This window comes from Ahaetulla prasina, chromosome 1, assembly GCF_028640845.1.
Source record: "Ahaetulla prasina isolate Xishuangbanna chromosome 1, ASM2864084v1, whole genome shotgun sequence".
NCBI lineage: Eukaryota > Metazoa > Chordata > Lepidosauria > Squamata > Colubridae > Ahaetulla > Ahaetulla prasina.
The window spans coordinates 119,338,497-119,354,591 of NC_080539.1; the positions used below are offsets into that span (position 1 = coordinate 119,338,497).

Below are 16,095 nucleotides of genomic sequence, written 5' to 3' on the forward strand. Positions count from 1 at the left end.
TTGCTATGCACAGTTAAGAGAAAGATTTTAGGAATTTGGAATTGAACAGCACAAAACAGAAACTTAACCATGTGCAAATGAACGTGTAACTGCTAAAATGTGTACATTTGTTGAACTTTGAAACAGAAGAACAACAAGTGAAAGTGTGATAAAATGGGCTAAGAACTTTGAATATAATATAATGATAAAACAATGGAAAATATGTTGCTGAAAAGACTGAAATGTACATTGTGTTATAAAAGAGAACTTTTATAAAATGATGTATTAGAACAAATAGAATGTGTAACAGTACTTCAAATTTATGTTGGGATGTAGAGAACATGAAGGATCGTTTTATCATGCTTGGTGGATTTGTAAAAAAGTCATAAAATTTGGGGTTCAGATACATAGAATGATATAAAGAATTTTGAAGACTAATAATTCAGTTGAAACCAGAACTATTCTTTTTGGTACTAATGGATAGTCAATAAGAAAAGAGTTTGGAAGATTGTTCATGTGTATGATAACTTTGGTGAAATTATTGTAGGCACAAAAATGGAAATGCTCTGAAATACCCACAATGGAGGAATGGCTGGTAAAGATAACTGAATTAGCAGAGATGGCAAAATTAACTTGACCAGAGAAAGGCAATAATTAACATTTATTGGCGATTGGACTTTTTTGCTGAAGGAAGAAAAAATGAACTTGTGATTTATGGGTTTCATAATTAGAAAGGGTAAACAATGGAAAGCAGGGGGCTATTTTGTTATTTTATGGAGAGAGGATAAAACATAAATGTACTTACAACTGCTGCTGAGAAGACCGGAACTTTCCTCTTTTCCTTTCCTTTCTTTTCCTTCCCTTTCCTTTCCTTTCCTTCCCTTCCCTTCCCTTTCCTTCCCTTCCCTCTTTGCTGTATTTCTTTTCATTTGTTTATTCATTACTTTCCTTACTTTTCCCTTTCAAAATTAATATTGTTTTTATTCTTTAACATTTGATAATATTTTTTTTACAAAAAATTAATGATAGAAAAGGCTTGTTGTTTGTGTTTCTCATGAAGTTGAAATGTTAGTAGGAAAGCAATGTTTTTTCTATTCAGGATGAAGGTTCCCTCTTTTTTGCAGAAACAGAAGCTTATGTAAGTGTTGCAGATTCCAACACTTCAAATACCGTTTAATCCAGCTACATTATTAAACATATGCTTCATATTTTCTAGTTGAATTTATGATCCAAGAGTATTAATTTAGGGTAGGCAAGCTGGTACCATCTTATGTTTCAAACTACAGCTCTCAAATATTTTGAGTCTTGACTAAACTGACAGTTATAGTCTGAAACATCTGGATGTATCCTTAAATCCAAGAAGAAACTGTTACTCATTTATTGTGACTTTTTAATATCATTTCTTTAGTTTTTTAGAGTTTTTTCAGAGAAATAGGTGTATTAAGCTTTTGCTGTGAAAATGTCAGTGTTATGGCTTTGTAAATATTAACTTACTTATTATGGAAAAAGTTTTCGTCAATTACAATTTAGGATTCAGAAACCTTGTGCCATAATGTATATTTAACTTCTAAGGTGCCTGCAGGATTGTTTAATTGATCATAATGAAATACTTTTACCAATCAAAGTTTCAAAAAAAATTGCACAGTGCAAGATCAGTCCAAAGACCTGCATGATTGCCCTTAAAATAAAATAAAAATTAGTTGGTGGAATATTCCCAAGAACTGAAGTGTATGTCCATTATTTCTAGTTCTTGATTAATTTTACCGAGGTCTCAGTGCAGAAAAAAAATGTACTCCAAAGAAAAGAGGTTTGATCATCATTACCATCCTGGAAAATGTATTCTGAAATCTGTATCCACTTTAAATTGAAAAAAAAATGTGTAAATAGCACAATACACATTGTATTGGAATGTGCAACATGAAAATTATAGTATAGTAATGTACTTGCTGGTAGTGAAATTTAATTCAAAATGTATATTTATGTATTCGTTAAATACAGAGTACTTTATTTTATACTTTCTAACTAATTACACATCACACAGATGAATATTTGAAAGTTTTTTATGGCAGTTATGTTGTAACTGTAATAAAATGGCTTAATATCTGTACTTATCTGTAAATGATGGACTAATTTAAATCAATTAAACTGTTTCATTGATTCAAAGATACCAATATAATTTAAGTAATATAGTTATAAATATGCCTTTGAAACCCAGTTCATGAAACTACAAAATCCATAATGTCTTCTTAAACATTCTGCATAGAGTTATTTCTGTCCAAGCTGATAATACTCTGCATGTGTTTTCTCACAGTTGCAAGATGTAATCAAGGCTAGCAAAGGTGTGACTTCAGCTATTGACCTATGTCGTTGCCATGGAAACAGCGCACTGGAAGCTCTAGAATGTTTCCCTCCCTCTGAGGCCAAATCTGCCTTAGAAAACATTGTTTATGCTGTGACAAGATTTTCATAATGTAGAATTGGGGGGGGGGACTGCTGTTCATTTGCGGAAACAAGCCGAACAGAACAGGTGATTGCAAAAGTCAGATCTGTCATTACTAGTCCAATTGCATTTGTGGCTTTTTAAAAAAAATGTTTCTGTACCATTCACTACATTCCCAAATGAACACGTCTCCTTCGGAACTGCTGCAAACAAAATTAGGGAAAAAAAGGTCAAACAGTTTTCAGTTGTCATGCCAGAAGCACACTTGAGGCTGCACTGGTAGAAATAATTAATGACACAAGCTTCTGTGACCTCAGCAAATGGACAGGAAATAAGTCCTTATTGATTGGACATAGTCAGGGATGGCGCCAGCATGGTGGCCTGTGGTTTTCCTGCAGAAGAGAAGACAGAGGGGGCCATGAAGCTGCAGGTGTTGGCAGCAGTGGTTTTTAAGCACGTTTTTAAGCGGGGTGCTTAAAAGTAGAATTAATATAGCAATTTATCAACACCAAAAGCAGCTTGAGGAATTGGTAGAAAGGAACGGATTTTTTTTTTTTAATCTAACTACTTGAAATGTTTCTGTAGCACTTTCTGTGCGCCCTGAAATATAAAATAACCTTATAACTTATTCACGCTTAAACAGGTTGCTGAAAGTGCGGTGTAAGTATGGAAAGCGTTTACTGTGATGTTGAATTGTTTGTGAAATTCTGTTTGTGTATAATTCTGATTAAAAAAATGAAGCTTTAAACTGTGTTTGCTTTTTCTATATCAGTCAAAAACAAATATAGTATTTCCTTACGTTTACCCAGAAATTTTTTCTCGGTTTTCATTTTTGACAAATGTTAAATCAATTTCTGCTTCAATTCCCTATCATAAAGGATTAAGTGATAGTTCTTCCTCTCTTCCCTCCGTACAGGATTTCATTCCCTGAATGGATGTATAAGAAGTGTTTTAACCTTACTGTGTCAAATGTTAAAGTCCAATTACAGAGAGAATACATGGTATATCAGAAGCCTGCAATCAGACACTGTCTCTATTTTGTTCATAGGAGATGATTTTTGTGGTTTGCATGCTTGCAATCTGAGAACATCGTTGACAAGAAGGCTGAGTTTACATAAATGATCCAGATTGAGACTCAGCTACCTTTCTTCCTTGTGTGGTGTAATTACAGCCCAATCTGGAGACAGCTAGCACAGCAAACAGATTTCATTACATTGCTCTTTCAAACACTAAGTGGAGTTATTTTAGTTAATTTTTTTTCTCTGTGTCTCTCCAGTGATGTGTCATACACCTTCTGCATAATGGCAAATATTTCACCAACAGAAACATCATTTTTTAGAATTGAATATTTAGTTTCACTCATGAGGTACACGTAAGGAAGTAATGCATTTTCAAACCTTGACTAGACTGGACTTTTAGTACCTCCCTTGTTTCCAAAAATGTCACACTTTTTATATTTAGTAATTACATGAATAAATCAAACTATTTCAGTCCTAAGGAACATTGAGTTTTGAAGGATGGATGGATGGACAGATGGATAACATTTTTTTTGTTTCAAATATATTTTATCATTAAAGGTTACTTTTAAAAATTAGCACATAATAATTTGAAATTTACAAAATTATTATCAACATTAGACTACATATGCCACCAATCTAATCTTATAGCAGTCCTTGTAATAAATACGTAAAATTACCCACAAAAAGGACACAGAAACAATACAACTGAATTAAGATATTCAGATTTTGATAAAAGTAGATGGCTGCAAAAAATTTTTACAGAATTTTTAACAACTTCAGTTTTTATTTAACTTTATTTGCTTGATCTACGGAGGACTTTCTGGCTATAGACACTGCCATATTTATCCTCTGGTAAGATACACAAGAGACCTTAGGATAAATTTATGTCATGTGAACAGAAATCTTCTCATGCAATCTTAATTTTTCTATACCTTCAGGAATCTGAAAATAGGAGCATTTGGTATTATTGTGTAGTATTTAGCTTCCACTACATTTTTTTTTAAAAAATCTGAATTGTAACTGATTGGATTCTGAATTTTCAGAATAATTTAAATACACCAAGTTTAAATACACCAGAGTTACCATGTGACAAATTGGGCGGCTAACAAATTAGACACACAGACAGATAAGATACACACCTGAAACAAATTCTTTGTGTGACTAATCACACTTAGCTAATAAAGAATTCTATTCTATTCTATTCTATTCTCACAACTAAATTAGGTGTATGTATGCCTACTTCATAGGGAAGATATGTGGCTTGTCACAGTTGTGATGACATTGATACTGCTCAATAGTTGTTTCTCAACATTGACATTTTAGGAATCATGATTAATTTTGATATAAATTTTATTCATCTTTTAAAGTTTATTTTCGAAGTATTAGTGTTAATAATCTTTAGTCAATATTGTATAAATACTGTACTCAATATAATGTATTAAATTGTGTTTTATAATAATATAATAAAATCAAAGAAGAGAAAAGCTCCCCTTGATACTTCTGCAGGAGTACTTGTCATACTTTTAGGCATAGAACACATGCTTGATCAAGGGAAACTGCCAATCTTAGCACCTAGTAGCAGTAAGACTGCTTTAAAGAAAACAATCATTTTCTTGTGGAAATAATTTCATTTTAGAGATATGTCCGATATCTTGGAAAAGACTAAAAAATAATGCATTGGTGGGCAAAATCAAGTTTTATTGGAGAGTTCAGTGAAAAACATGTGCCAATAGAACTATAGGAAGTTGAAGATATATTTGAATAGATTTTCTGTAATGCCTTACACTGCAAAATCACAAGTTACCAATTTCTATACAAGCTCACTTCTAATCAAGTTTTCTTGCTTTGATACGTAAACCAATACTTGGTTCAATATATAATTGAAATTAAATAGGGCAAGCAAATCAATTATGTAAATAAGTATAAATAAAAAATGGTACAATACATCTGCAAGAGATAACATATAATTTTCCATTCAAAGTTTGCTGATGTGTATCATAATATTTCTACTTATTCATAGATTCATTGGATTTTTATATGCAGTTTTATTTTATATTTCAGGCATTGGAATCCTAATCTCTAAGGGCAAATCATAATCTTTCCTGAGTCTATGGAGGTTTCTTTCAACAAACTGCAACTATTTTAGGAAACATGATCAAGTGGCTCAGTTCTGTTGGGATTGTATTAGAAATCATTCCATTTCCTGAATTAAGGTTTTCAATCTCTAACACTGTAATCAGTACAGGCAGAATGCAGAATCTGATCCATTCTGTAAATCTTTTTGAGATAGCTGAAACCTAACAAAAACAATCAGCTGTGTACTGCTGGAAAATGGAGCATATTCTTTGCTAACATCACATCTCTAAATTCTAGTGACTTTTCTTGTTTGCTTTAAATGGCAGAATTTTTTTCCCCTAAGAAAGTCACACTACTTTTATAGTACATCAAGAATTTTTATTCAATGTTTCTATTAAAACACTTCATAATGAAAGTGTCTTGGGTTACTTGTGTCATCCATTAGGGTTGGTGTCTTATTTTGAAAGACCTCGGGGTGAAGCCTAGTGTTTTCATATACAGTATAGTTATTAACAAGGGACTCATAAATACTTCTGTATTAGGTCAACCTATCCTCTATGCCCTACAGGACATCAATATCTTTTTTGTTTACTGAAGGATTATTAAGAAATGAAATCTTCAAGCAACTGCCTGTAACAATTCATCCTCTATTCTTTGGAGTGTTTGAATGCAATACACACCTCCGTGGCCTTGATCAGTAAATTCACATGGCTTAAATCTAAAAGAAAATAAACCTACCGAAGTGGGAATGAGTACACATTCAAAGAAAATAAGTTGTTTCTGTAATCGTTTTTCATATTCTAAGATTACTGACATACTGTACTATGGTCAAAGATCCACATAAGGAAAGTGGGGTACAAAGAATTAAAAAGCATAAAAATACATCAGAATAAAAAAAATCATATTAAAAGCTGAAAATATATATTTGTGTATGTATATGTATTCTGTTATATATGTATTGTGATAGATCTAGTTTGACATGCTCCTCATACCCATTTCCTGTTCCTACCCCTCCTCTTTGATTGCTTTTAGATTTTTATTTCAGCTTTTTAATATTTGTTATTAAATAAAAGTAAGTTTTATTCTGATGTATCTTTTATGCTTCTTAATTGTTCGTACCCCACCTTCCTTATGTGGGTCTTTGACATGATAACGATTTGATTTGATGATGTGCTATATAAAGTCATTCTCTGCATTAGTCAAAAGAATACTTTGGCTCCCCCATGTGTAAAAGATTCTCTCACATCCACAAAATTTCTGAATAAATTATGTCATTGCATTTTTAATGCTGGTGCTTGAATAATTCTTCCATAATACAAAATTGAGTGTTGTTTTTTTAAACATTTTTGATGATGCTTGTCAATAATACATTATTTAATTGTATAACCTGTGCTGCTTGATAAAGTACATCATTTAGTGAACACTACACATTTAAAATATTTTACTTGTTGCAATATTTGATTGCAACCAATCTCCAACAAGCAGGAACCTCATACAGCCACAAAAAGCCCAAAAACCAATTTTCACACTTTACACACACACAACTGGCTCACACACACACACACAAAATGCCACATACAGCTTTGTGAGATTTTGTGTGTTTGTGTAGTTAGAGTGAAATACTACAGAAACACATCAAATCTCAGAAAGCTGCACAAACATTTTATTTTGTTTTGTTTTGTTTATATTTTTAGATAAAAGCAGTTAAATTTAAAACTTCCTTAACTTTAAATTGCTATGTCTAAAAAAACAACAACTCCTAAAATAAAACCCGATTAACTTTTTTTTAAAAAGCTACACACACCCCCACCTTATCCAGTTCAAGGGAAAAGGCAGGCAGATTGAGTTGCTCACCGATGAGATGGATTACAGGCAGGCAGATTCAGTTGCTAACTGATGCAATTGCAGAAGCCGAAGCAAGGCCAGAATAGTGAGCGTAACCGAAATAAGCAGGAAGCTGCCAAGTAGGCAAGTGGGGACCGGGTGATTGGGTGGGCATGGGCTGGGGGGTGCAGGGATTTTTGCTACGGTTCTCCGAACCACCCGCTCCCATCGCTACCCGATCGCCCGATCCAGTCCAAACCGGGAGCATTTCACCTCTGCTTCTGCGCCTGGAGACAGGATTGACAAAAGTTGAAGCAAGAATCTGTATAGCGTCCTTAAATCTCTGACTAAAGCTTAACTTCTTTCAGCAAGGTCTTGCTCCATTAATCCTCCAAGACAAATTATCTTCATCATGGATCAAGGCTCTCGAGTCCAACCTTGCCAAAGTAGGTTTCTTCCCAGCTTTAATACTCAAGATGGACCATGATCTAGCAAGACAAACCTTCCGACAAAGGGTGGAGGACATCGAGAGGCAGGCGGACTTAGGGAAAGCTCCGCTGTTTCTGGCTCCAGATGCCATTAGATGTGTTGTTGCTCCTGCCAGCTATCTTAGTCAGTTGTAGTCAGCGAATCACCGGAAAGCATTTGCATTCACATGGTGCCATGCGCTTCCATTGGCAGTCCTGTACGGCAAGTATAAAAGGATGCCATTCACTGAAAGACACTGTCCCTGTGGCTCAGGAGAGGTGAAGACTGTGGGTCACATGCTCCTTAGATGTTCCTTTTATACGGAAATTAGGAAACAAACATATTCTGCCAATAACTACTAGGTATTCTGGCCATTCCAACACTACTATCTTCAGTGGCCGCCTAAGGATGAACAGTCCATAACTACAGTGCAGGTGGCTAGATTCTGCGCAACAGCACTGGGGATTTGTCACAAACACGCATCTTCACCACCCATAGCAATGTTATATAACAATTGTGGCTAACCTTTTGCACTGCTTAGTCATTTCCTTTTAGGGTGAATCTTAACAGGCCACAGTTTAGGGTTTGCAACTATCATATAGTCAGACCATGTATAATTGATACTAGATTTTATTATAGATTTTAGTTGTTATTTATTATTTTATACTAGAATTTTTAATTGTATATATACGGAGTGCTTCTATTTGTTCTGGTCTCTGGTCTAAGACTGTAATAACAAATTGTTGTTGTTATCACATTGCTCAATTTGTGTCTGGATATTTTATCCTTGAGGTAGACAACCTTCTGTCTTGGTGTATTCTTGGGTTTAAAGTATGCATGTTGTTGTGTTGATTGAAAAATCCTCTTGAGCTTTTCAAATATTCCTGCGAAGTATGGAATGATGTTGCTTTAATTGTTGGTCTCTTCTTTGTCTGTTATGGAGGAACTCCTGCTGGGTCTTTTGCTGGATTTCATAAAGGCCCAGTTTGGATAGTTACGAATTCTGAGGGTTTCCTTGATGTGTTTAGTTATTTTTCTTTTTCCTCTTTACTGGTAGGCAAACTTTCAGTCCGGTGGTGTAGGGTTTGATTTCTCCCATTTTGTACTCTAGTGGGTGATGATAATCAAAATTTAAACACTGTACTCATCGGGGGTGGGGTGGGGCAGTTGTAAATTTCTGTAGGCTGTTAAGGTTTCTGTCCTTAATGTGTACTGCATAGGCCAGGAAAGCCAGACTGTTTTTCTTAACATCTTCCCAAGTGAACTTAATGTATATTGTCCACAGAATTGATTCATTTAAAAGCTGCAAGGGAACAATGATAGGGAACAAGTGTTTCTCTCTCTTGGTATTTTGAGAACCTTGAAAGACTTGGTTAGCCAGTGTGTGAAATAAAATGGTGGTCTATGATGGGCTTTGGCTCAATATAATATAGCTATTCTTTAATTTAACCTGTATTGGGATGATTGGGCCATGTCCTCTCACTATTTGAAGATCGGGGAAATACGTTAATTCTCCTGTTTATAATACAAAACAGTCAACAAAAGTTGTTTCAATGAGAAAGGAAAATACATATATGGGACCTTCTTTCAGCTTCCATTTTTATAAAATAAATGATTGAGATTTCATTCTGTGTTTCAGGTGGTTCTTATCTGAGCCTATTTTCTATTCATATCCACACAGACGCTTCTCTGTTCTATTTATAACCTTTTAAACAATGACAACATGCAACAGTAAAAAGGTATGCATTTCATATGCAAATCAGCGGCAATAATTTTACACAATTACTAACTTGTTTCCATCATTATGTTAACAGAAGCAGAACAAAGTAGATGCCACAAAGAATGTTGCCAAAATGTGCTTTTTTTCTGAAAGACTGCCCTCCTTTTCACATTTTACTATAGTTAATATTGTAGTATAGTCATTGATAACAAATAAGATGGAAATATATTGGCTGTGTTCATATTAATAAATGTATCTAAGAATACAGTTTTAACTATTACATTATCTTGCCAATCTTAAATGGTTCCTTGTATTTAGAATAGAATAACAGAATTGGAAGGGACCTTGGAGGTCTTCTAGTTCAGTCCCCTGCTCAGGCAGGAAACTCTATACCCGTGATGGTGAACCTATGGCAAGTGTGGCATGCGGAGCTCTCTGAGGGCACACGGGCCATCGCCAGCTGCAATTCTGGTTTCCGAGGCTCATGTCTTTGTGTGACGAAAACCCAAAAACCAGCTTGCGAGTGCACATGCATGCCTAGGCTATTCGCATGCACACCAGCCAACTGGCCTTCAGATTTCCAGTGCTCCGGCGCACAAACACACACTTCAGTTTGGGCATTCGGTGCTGAAAAGGTTTGCCATCACTGCTCTATACCACTTTAGACAAATGGCTGTACAATCTCTTCTTAAAAATTTCCAGTGTTGGAGAATTTACAACTTCTGGAGAAAAGTTGTTCCACATTAGTACCATTAATACTTATGGAATTCAAATGAAATGTCCATAAAATATTAGAATTGACGATGAAGATGTTCAAGTGGTAGATAACTTCTGCCTTTTAGAATCAATCATCTTCAACAGCAAAAAAATTTTGAGACTTCTGGTGGCTCCGCCGCATTGATGGCGGTCTTTTTTAGACCGCTAGCTCCGTGATCGCGTAGAGCTGCTCAGACAGCACAAATCAGCTGTCTGGCGGCTCAGAAACCTTTCCCTCGGGTAAAGAGGGAAAGGTGAGCATTCGGGCTGAAGTAGAGCCCCCCGGAAAGCCCCAGGAAAGTTTCTGGAGGCTTGAGGGTGAGTGCTCCTTCTCAAGCTCGGAAAAGCTCCGGATCCGGAGTGCTTCTGCTTTAATGGCAGAAGCCATTAGGGCCGCGGTGTGGCTCAGGCTGTAAGATAGCCTGTTATTAAACACAGCTGCCTGTAATTACTGCAGGTTCAAGTCCCACCAGGCCCAAGGTTGACTCAGCCTTCCATCCTTTATAAGGTAGGTAAAATGAGGACCCAGACTGTTGGGGGGGCAGTAAGTTGACTTTGTATATAAATATACAAATAGAATGAGACTATTGCCTTACACAATGTAAGATGCCCTGAGTCTTCGGAGAAGGGCGGGATATAAATGTAAATTTTAAAAAACCGCTGCGTCCACTTCTGCGATCGATATGGACCTGTGAATGGATTTTTAATGCAGATGGAGCAAAAAAAGGAGTACTGGCAGTTATTTGTAAGGAAATTCTAACTCCCTAACCAGAGGATACTTTGTTGGAAAGATCGGAGACGAAGAAAGGAAATTGCGTTTTGTTCTTTGAAAGCAAAAGTTAAGGAAGTGCTTGTTAAAGCTGCTGGTCTTGAAGCTACACGAAGTATATAAGAAGAGATTAAGTAAATGGAATGAACAAGAACTGATTTATTTTTTATTATAGTGTTCAATAGGAGAAGATTTATTGAATTTTTCCGTTCTTTTTTATTTCTCTTGGCCATTTGGCAGATTATAGTTTAACAGGAAATGGCTTTTAAGCAAACAAAGCCAAATGTTACCAAGGACTGTGAAATCTCTTTAGCTCAAATACAGAAGTTAAAAGAAGATCTTAAGGAATATTTAAGGGCTTTTTAAAAGGAATTCTGGGAGGTTCAAATTTCTGTAATAGATCAAAAATTTAATGAAATGGAAAAAGAAATATTGGATTTTAAAAATATGCTCGAAACTCAGAATAAGGATTTGGAAAGTGTAGCGGATGCAGTTAAACACCTATCAGATTATACTATTCAGAGATGAATGAAAGAATGGAAGAACTTAATCAAGTTAATTTGGATTTGAAAAGGAAAATAGAGGAGGCTCAAATGAATCAAGTTAATTTGAATTTAGAAAATGAAATAGAGGGAATACAGGTTAAGGTGGATAGGGCAGATGAAGAAATGGTTATATTACAATATAGGTTAATGGAGTATGCCATAAGGGTGAGAGGATTGAAGGAATGTAAGCAGGAGAATTTAAAAAAGATCTTTACACAGGCTTTTGCACAGATAACTGGAGAGAATCCAGAAGATTTTGAAGTTAATATTGAAAAAATGTATTATGTTAACTCCTGGCTGGCTAGACAGAGGCAATTTCCGAGAGACGTGGTGATTTATTTTACAACTAAGAAGATTAGGTATGGAATCTTACAAGCATTTTATAAAAAATAAATTTCAAATATTAGGACAAGATATAATAATGATGAAGGAAATTCCTCCTAAAATGTTAAGAAAGAGAAAAGAATTTACCTTTTTAGTGGATGAACTTAAGAAACATCAGATACAGTTTAGATGGGATGTTCCAGCTGGTTTAACAGTGAATTATAAAGGAATAAAGTATTGCCTTAATACAGTTCTTAAAGCAAGAGATTTTTATATTAATGTATTAAAGCCTGGAAATCCTTTGTTGCTAGAAGCTAAGTTAATTGGGGTAAAGATGGCAAAAAAATGAGATAAGGATGCAATACAAATACAAGATAAGGGGAGGGGAGGAGAAATATTGGAGAAAATAGGGGAATTAAAAGAACAAGGGGAGAATTGTTTAACTTTTAAATTAAAGGGTGTTTCTATGGGAAAGGATATTTTTTTTGTTTTTGAATATAATAAAAGAAGAAAGTCAAAATAATTTAAAAGTTGGAGATGTGATTGTAATTATGTTATTTGTTTATATATGGTTTAACTGTTAATAATTGATTTATTTTGGATATAAGTTGGAGATGTAATTTTAGTAATGTTATTTGATTAATTAAGAGTGAGAGATATAATTGGAATTTTATTGTTAAGAAAAGTAACTGGTTAAGGATTTAGAAAATGCTTATTAATTTAAATGTTGGAATTATACATGTTGAGATTGTTTAGAAAATGTTTAGAATACAATGTATCCCAATGGGGATATGGGAAAGAACTGGAGTTAAATGTTAGATTTAAACAAATTAAAAGGATGTTTATTTGATGGACATACAAATATGGTCTATAAGGTATATTTCCTAATTGATTTTTGATCGCCAAATGCATTTTATAAAGTAAACATGGACTATAAGGTATATTGAAGAATAACTCTTGATGGTGTAATATTGGAAGTTGGAATACCGCTTATTGTTGAAGGATGGACAGTAAAATTTATGAACTTAGATGGCAACGTGGAAATATCATATTTGAAAGACTGCCTATGGAAGATATATACAGGAATGGAGAAGATAGACATACTTAAAAATTGGACTGAAAGACTAAAAAGTCAAATATCTTATGAATGGAAAGACTGTAAATCGTATTGCTACAATATTTTCTTCGTTTTTATGGAAAAGGGGAGTTAAGGGCTTAGAGAGGGGTGGGAACTTTTGGATGATTAGCATATTTTAGTTTGTGATTGTTGATACTATACCTTGTATTTGCTCTGGGAAGTCCGGGAGGGGGAGGGAGTGGGGGAAGGAGGGAAGAGGGTTAGGGTGGGAGGGATGGCGGGGATGTATGGGGAAAAAATTTGTAAAACTTTTAAAATAATAAAATAAAATAAAACAGCAAAAAGATTTCCACTGATAAGATCATCTGGATCACAACCCACTTGATCTCTGAAGGAACAGCAGTGTCTCCTGGTTAGACTGCATCTGACAGGCAGAGTCTCCCTGGAAAAGATGCTAAAAGTAACAAAAGATCCAAGTTTAAAGGACTTCTTAGCAACCCTGAATTGGGTTCAAAGGAGTATTATTAACCACTGCAACTACTGCAAAGTAGGAATTAATTTGTTGGACATCCTAGCAAACAGTTGTATTTTGTGGCAGCTGAATTGTCTTCAAAGACAGCTATAGAATAGAATAGAATAGAATAGAATTTTTTATGGGTCAAGTGTGATTGGACACACAAGGAATTTGTTTTGGTGCATATGCTCTCAGTGTACATAAAAGAAAAAGAAATACCTCCATCAAAGGTACAACATTTATAACACAAATGATGGTCATAGGTTGCAATTTAACCCTTAATGATAGCAACAAAAAGTTACAGTCATACAGTCATAAGTGGAAAGAGATTGGTGATGGAAACAATGAGAAGATTAATAGTAGTGTAGATTTAGTAAATAGTTTGACATTGTTGAGGGAATTGTTTGTTTAGCAGATGGCCTTTGGGGGAAAATTGTTCTTGGGTCTAGTTGTTCTGATGTTCAATGCTCTATAGCATCGTTTTGATGGTAGGAGTTAAAACAGTTTATGTCCAGGATGTGAGGGATCTGTAAATATTTTCACAGCCCTCTTCTTGATTCGTGCAGTATACAGGTCCTCAATGGAAGGCAGGTTGGTAGCAATTATTTTTTCTGCAGTTCTAATTATCCTCTGAAGTCTGTGTCTTTCTTGTTGGGTTGCAGAGCCAAACCAGACAGTTATAGAGGTGCAAATGACAGACTCACTAATTCCTCTGTAGAACTGGATCAGTAGCTCCTTGGGCAGTTTGAGCTTTCTGAGTTGGCGCAGAAAGAAGTGTCTTTGTTGTCCTTTTCTGATGATGTTTTTGATGTTAACTGTCCATTTTAGATCTCGTGATATGATAGAACCTAAAAATTTGAAAGTTTCTACTGCTGATACTGTGTTGTCAAGTATTGGGAGAGGTGGAAGTATGGAAGGGTTTCTCCTAAAGTCTACCATCATTTCTACAGTTTCGAGTGTGTTCAGTTCCAGATTGTTACGGTCACACCACAAGGCTAGTCGTTCGACCTCACGTCTATATGCGGATTCGTCATTGTCTCGAATGAGACCAATCACTGTTTTGTCATCTGCGAACTTCAGTAGTTTAACAGATGGATCATTGGAGATGCAGTCATTGGTATACAGAGAGAAGTGGGGAGAGCACACAGCCTTGGGGGGGGGGGCTGTGCTAATTGTACAGGTATCTGAAGTGATCTCGCTTAGCTTTACCTGCTGCTTCCTGATTGTTAGTTACATAAATTCCTGATTGTTAGTTACATAAAGTAAATTGCAATAATCTATTCTAGAGAGGACAAGATTATGAGTTATGGTCTTGAATGCTTCTAGATCCAAGGTGTTCAACTGAGAAATAATCATAACTGACCAAAGGCTATTCTGTCCACAACCTCTATCTGCTACTCTAGCAGTAGCTATGAAAGAACAGAACAGAATAAGAGTTGGAAGGGACCTTGGAGGTCTTCTAGTGCAACCCCCTGCTTAGGCAGGAAACCCTATACCTCTTCCGACAAATGGTTATCTAATCTCCTCTTAAAAACTTCCAGTGTTGGAGCATTCACAACTTCTGTAGGCAAGTTGTTCCATTGATTAATTGTTCTAACTGTCAGGAAGTTTCTCCTTAGTTCTAGGTTGCTTCTCTCCTAGATTAGTTTCCACCCATTGCTAGATTAGTTTCCACCCATTCCCTCAGGTGCTTTGGAGAATGGCTTGACTCCCTCTTCTTTGTGGCAGCCCCTGATATCGGAACACTGCTATCATGTCACCCCTACTCCTTATTTTCATTAAACTGCAGCATATCACTTTGCAGTAATAGATGAACAGCAGTGAATGTATCACAGTTAGGTATAATTTGTTGAGTCTGGATTTCACATAAAGCACAAATAAATGAATAAAAAGTAACACAATTATTTATAGTAATAGTGAACTTGGCTGTTTCAATATAGATATTTATGTAACCAAACTTGCCATTATGCTAACACTTTGTGTTAGGTAAAGTACAAAAACAAGGAGGGTGGGGTCTTTCAAAGATTTAAAAACAGAGCACAGAGCATGTTTAGCAGCAATATAAGTATCTGAGATGAAAAACCAGAATGAGGAAACCAGGTACCTGGAAGAAGAGAGAGCTTTGGAGGAAGATGGGGAGGAGAGTGGTAGCTCTCACCTATAATTAATCTACAGTGCTAAGAAGAGGGCAAGAACAAGAGTAAAGAGCAAAGAGGACATCTCAGAAGTTCATATCGTTCAAAAGTTGTAATGATTTTATCTTCAAAATTGACAAGTCCAAAGTCAGTTGAGAATATGCATGATTTGAATACTCAAAACATCATTTGGTCAAATTAATGGTAGATATGTGGGGTATATAGCAAAGCATAAAACCACAATTTTGACAATGATAGCTTTAAAAATGCACCATAGGGTTTCATTTTATGTTTAAATGTTTATTATAAATACAAAATTACACATTGGTAGTTTTAGCTGGTTTACTTAAATAAGATTACCTTTTTAAATTTTATTTTGCAAATTCCTTCAAATGTTCAATCAAAATAAATTAGTGCTTCCACAGAGACCATATAGAGCACATCTGGA

The 16,095-nt window shown here is 35.2% G+C and overlaps 2 protein-coding genes across 2 annotated transcripts in view; both read left to right on the forward strand.

Moving 5' to 3' along the window:
* PDSS2 (decaprenyl diphosphate synthase subunit 2) overlaps positions 1-3,299 on the forward strand; it is a 106,788-nt gene extending 103,489 nt beyond the window's left edge. Inside the window, exon 8 of the mRNA XM_058174403.1 lies at positions 2,291-3,299. Coding sequence (XP_058030386.1) covers positions 2,291-2,449 — 159 coding nt within the window. The 3' untranslated portion in view covers positions 2,450-3,299. The remainder of the gene's footprint in view (positions 1-2,290) is intronic.
* The window catches only part of BEND3 (BEN domain containing 3), a 48,370-nt gene that overhangs the window by 14,261 nt on the left and 18,014 nt on the right, over positions 1-16,095 (forward strand). The window lies entirely within an intron of this gene.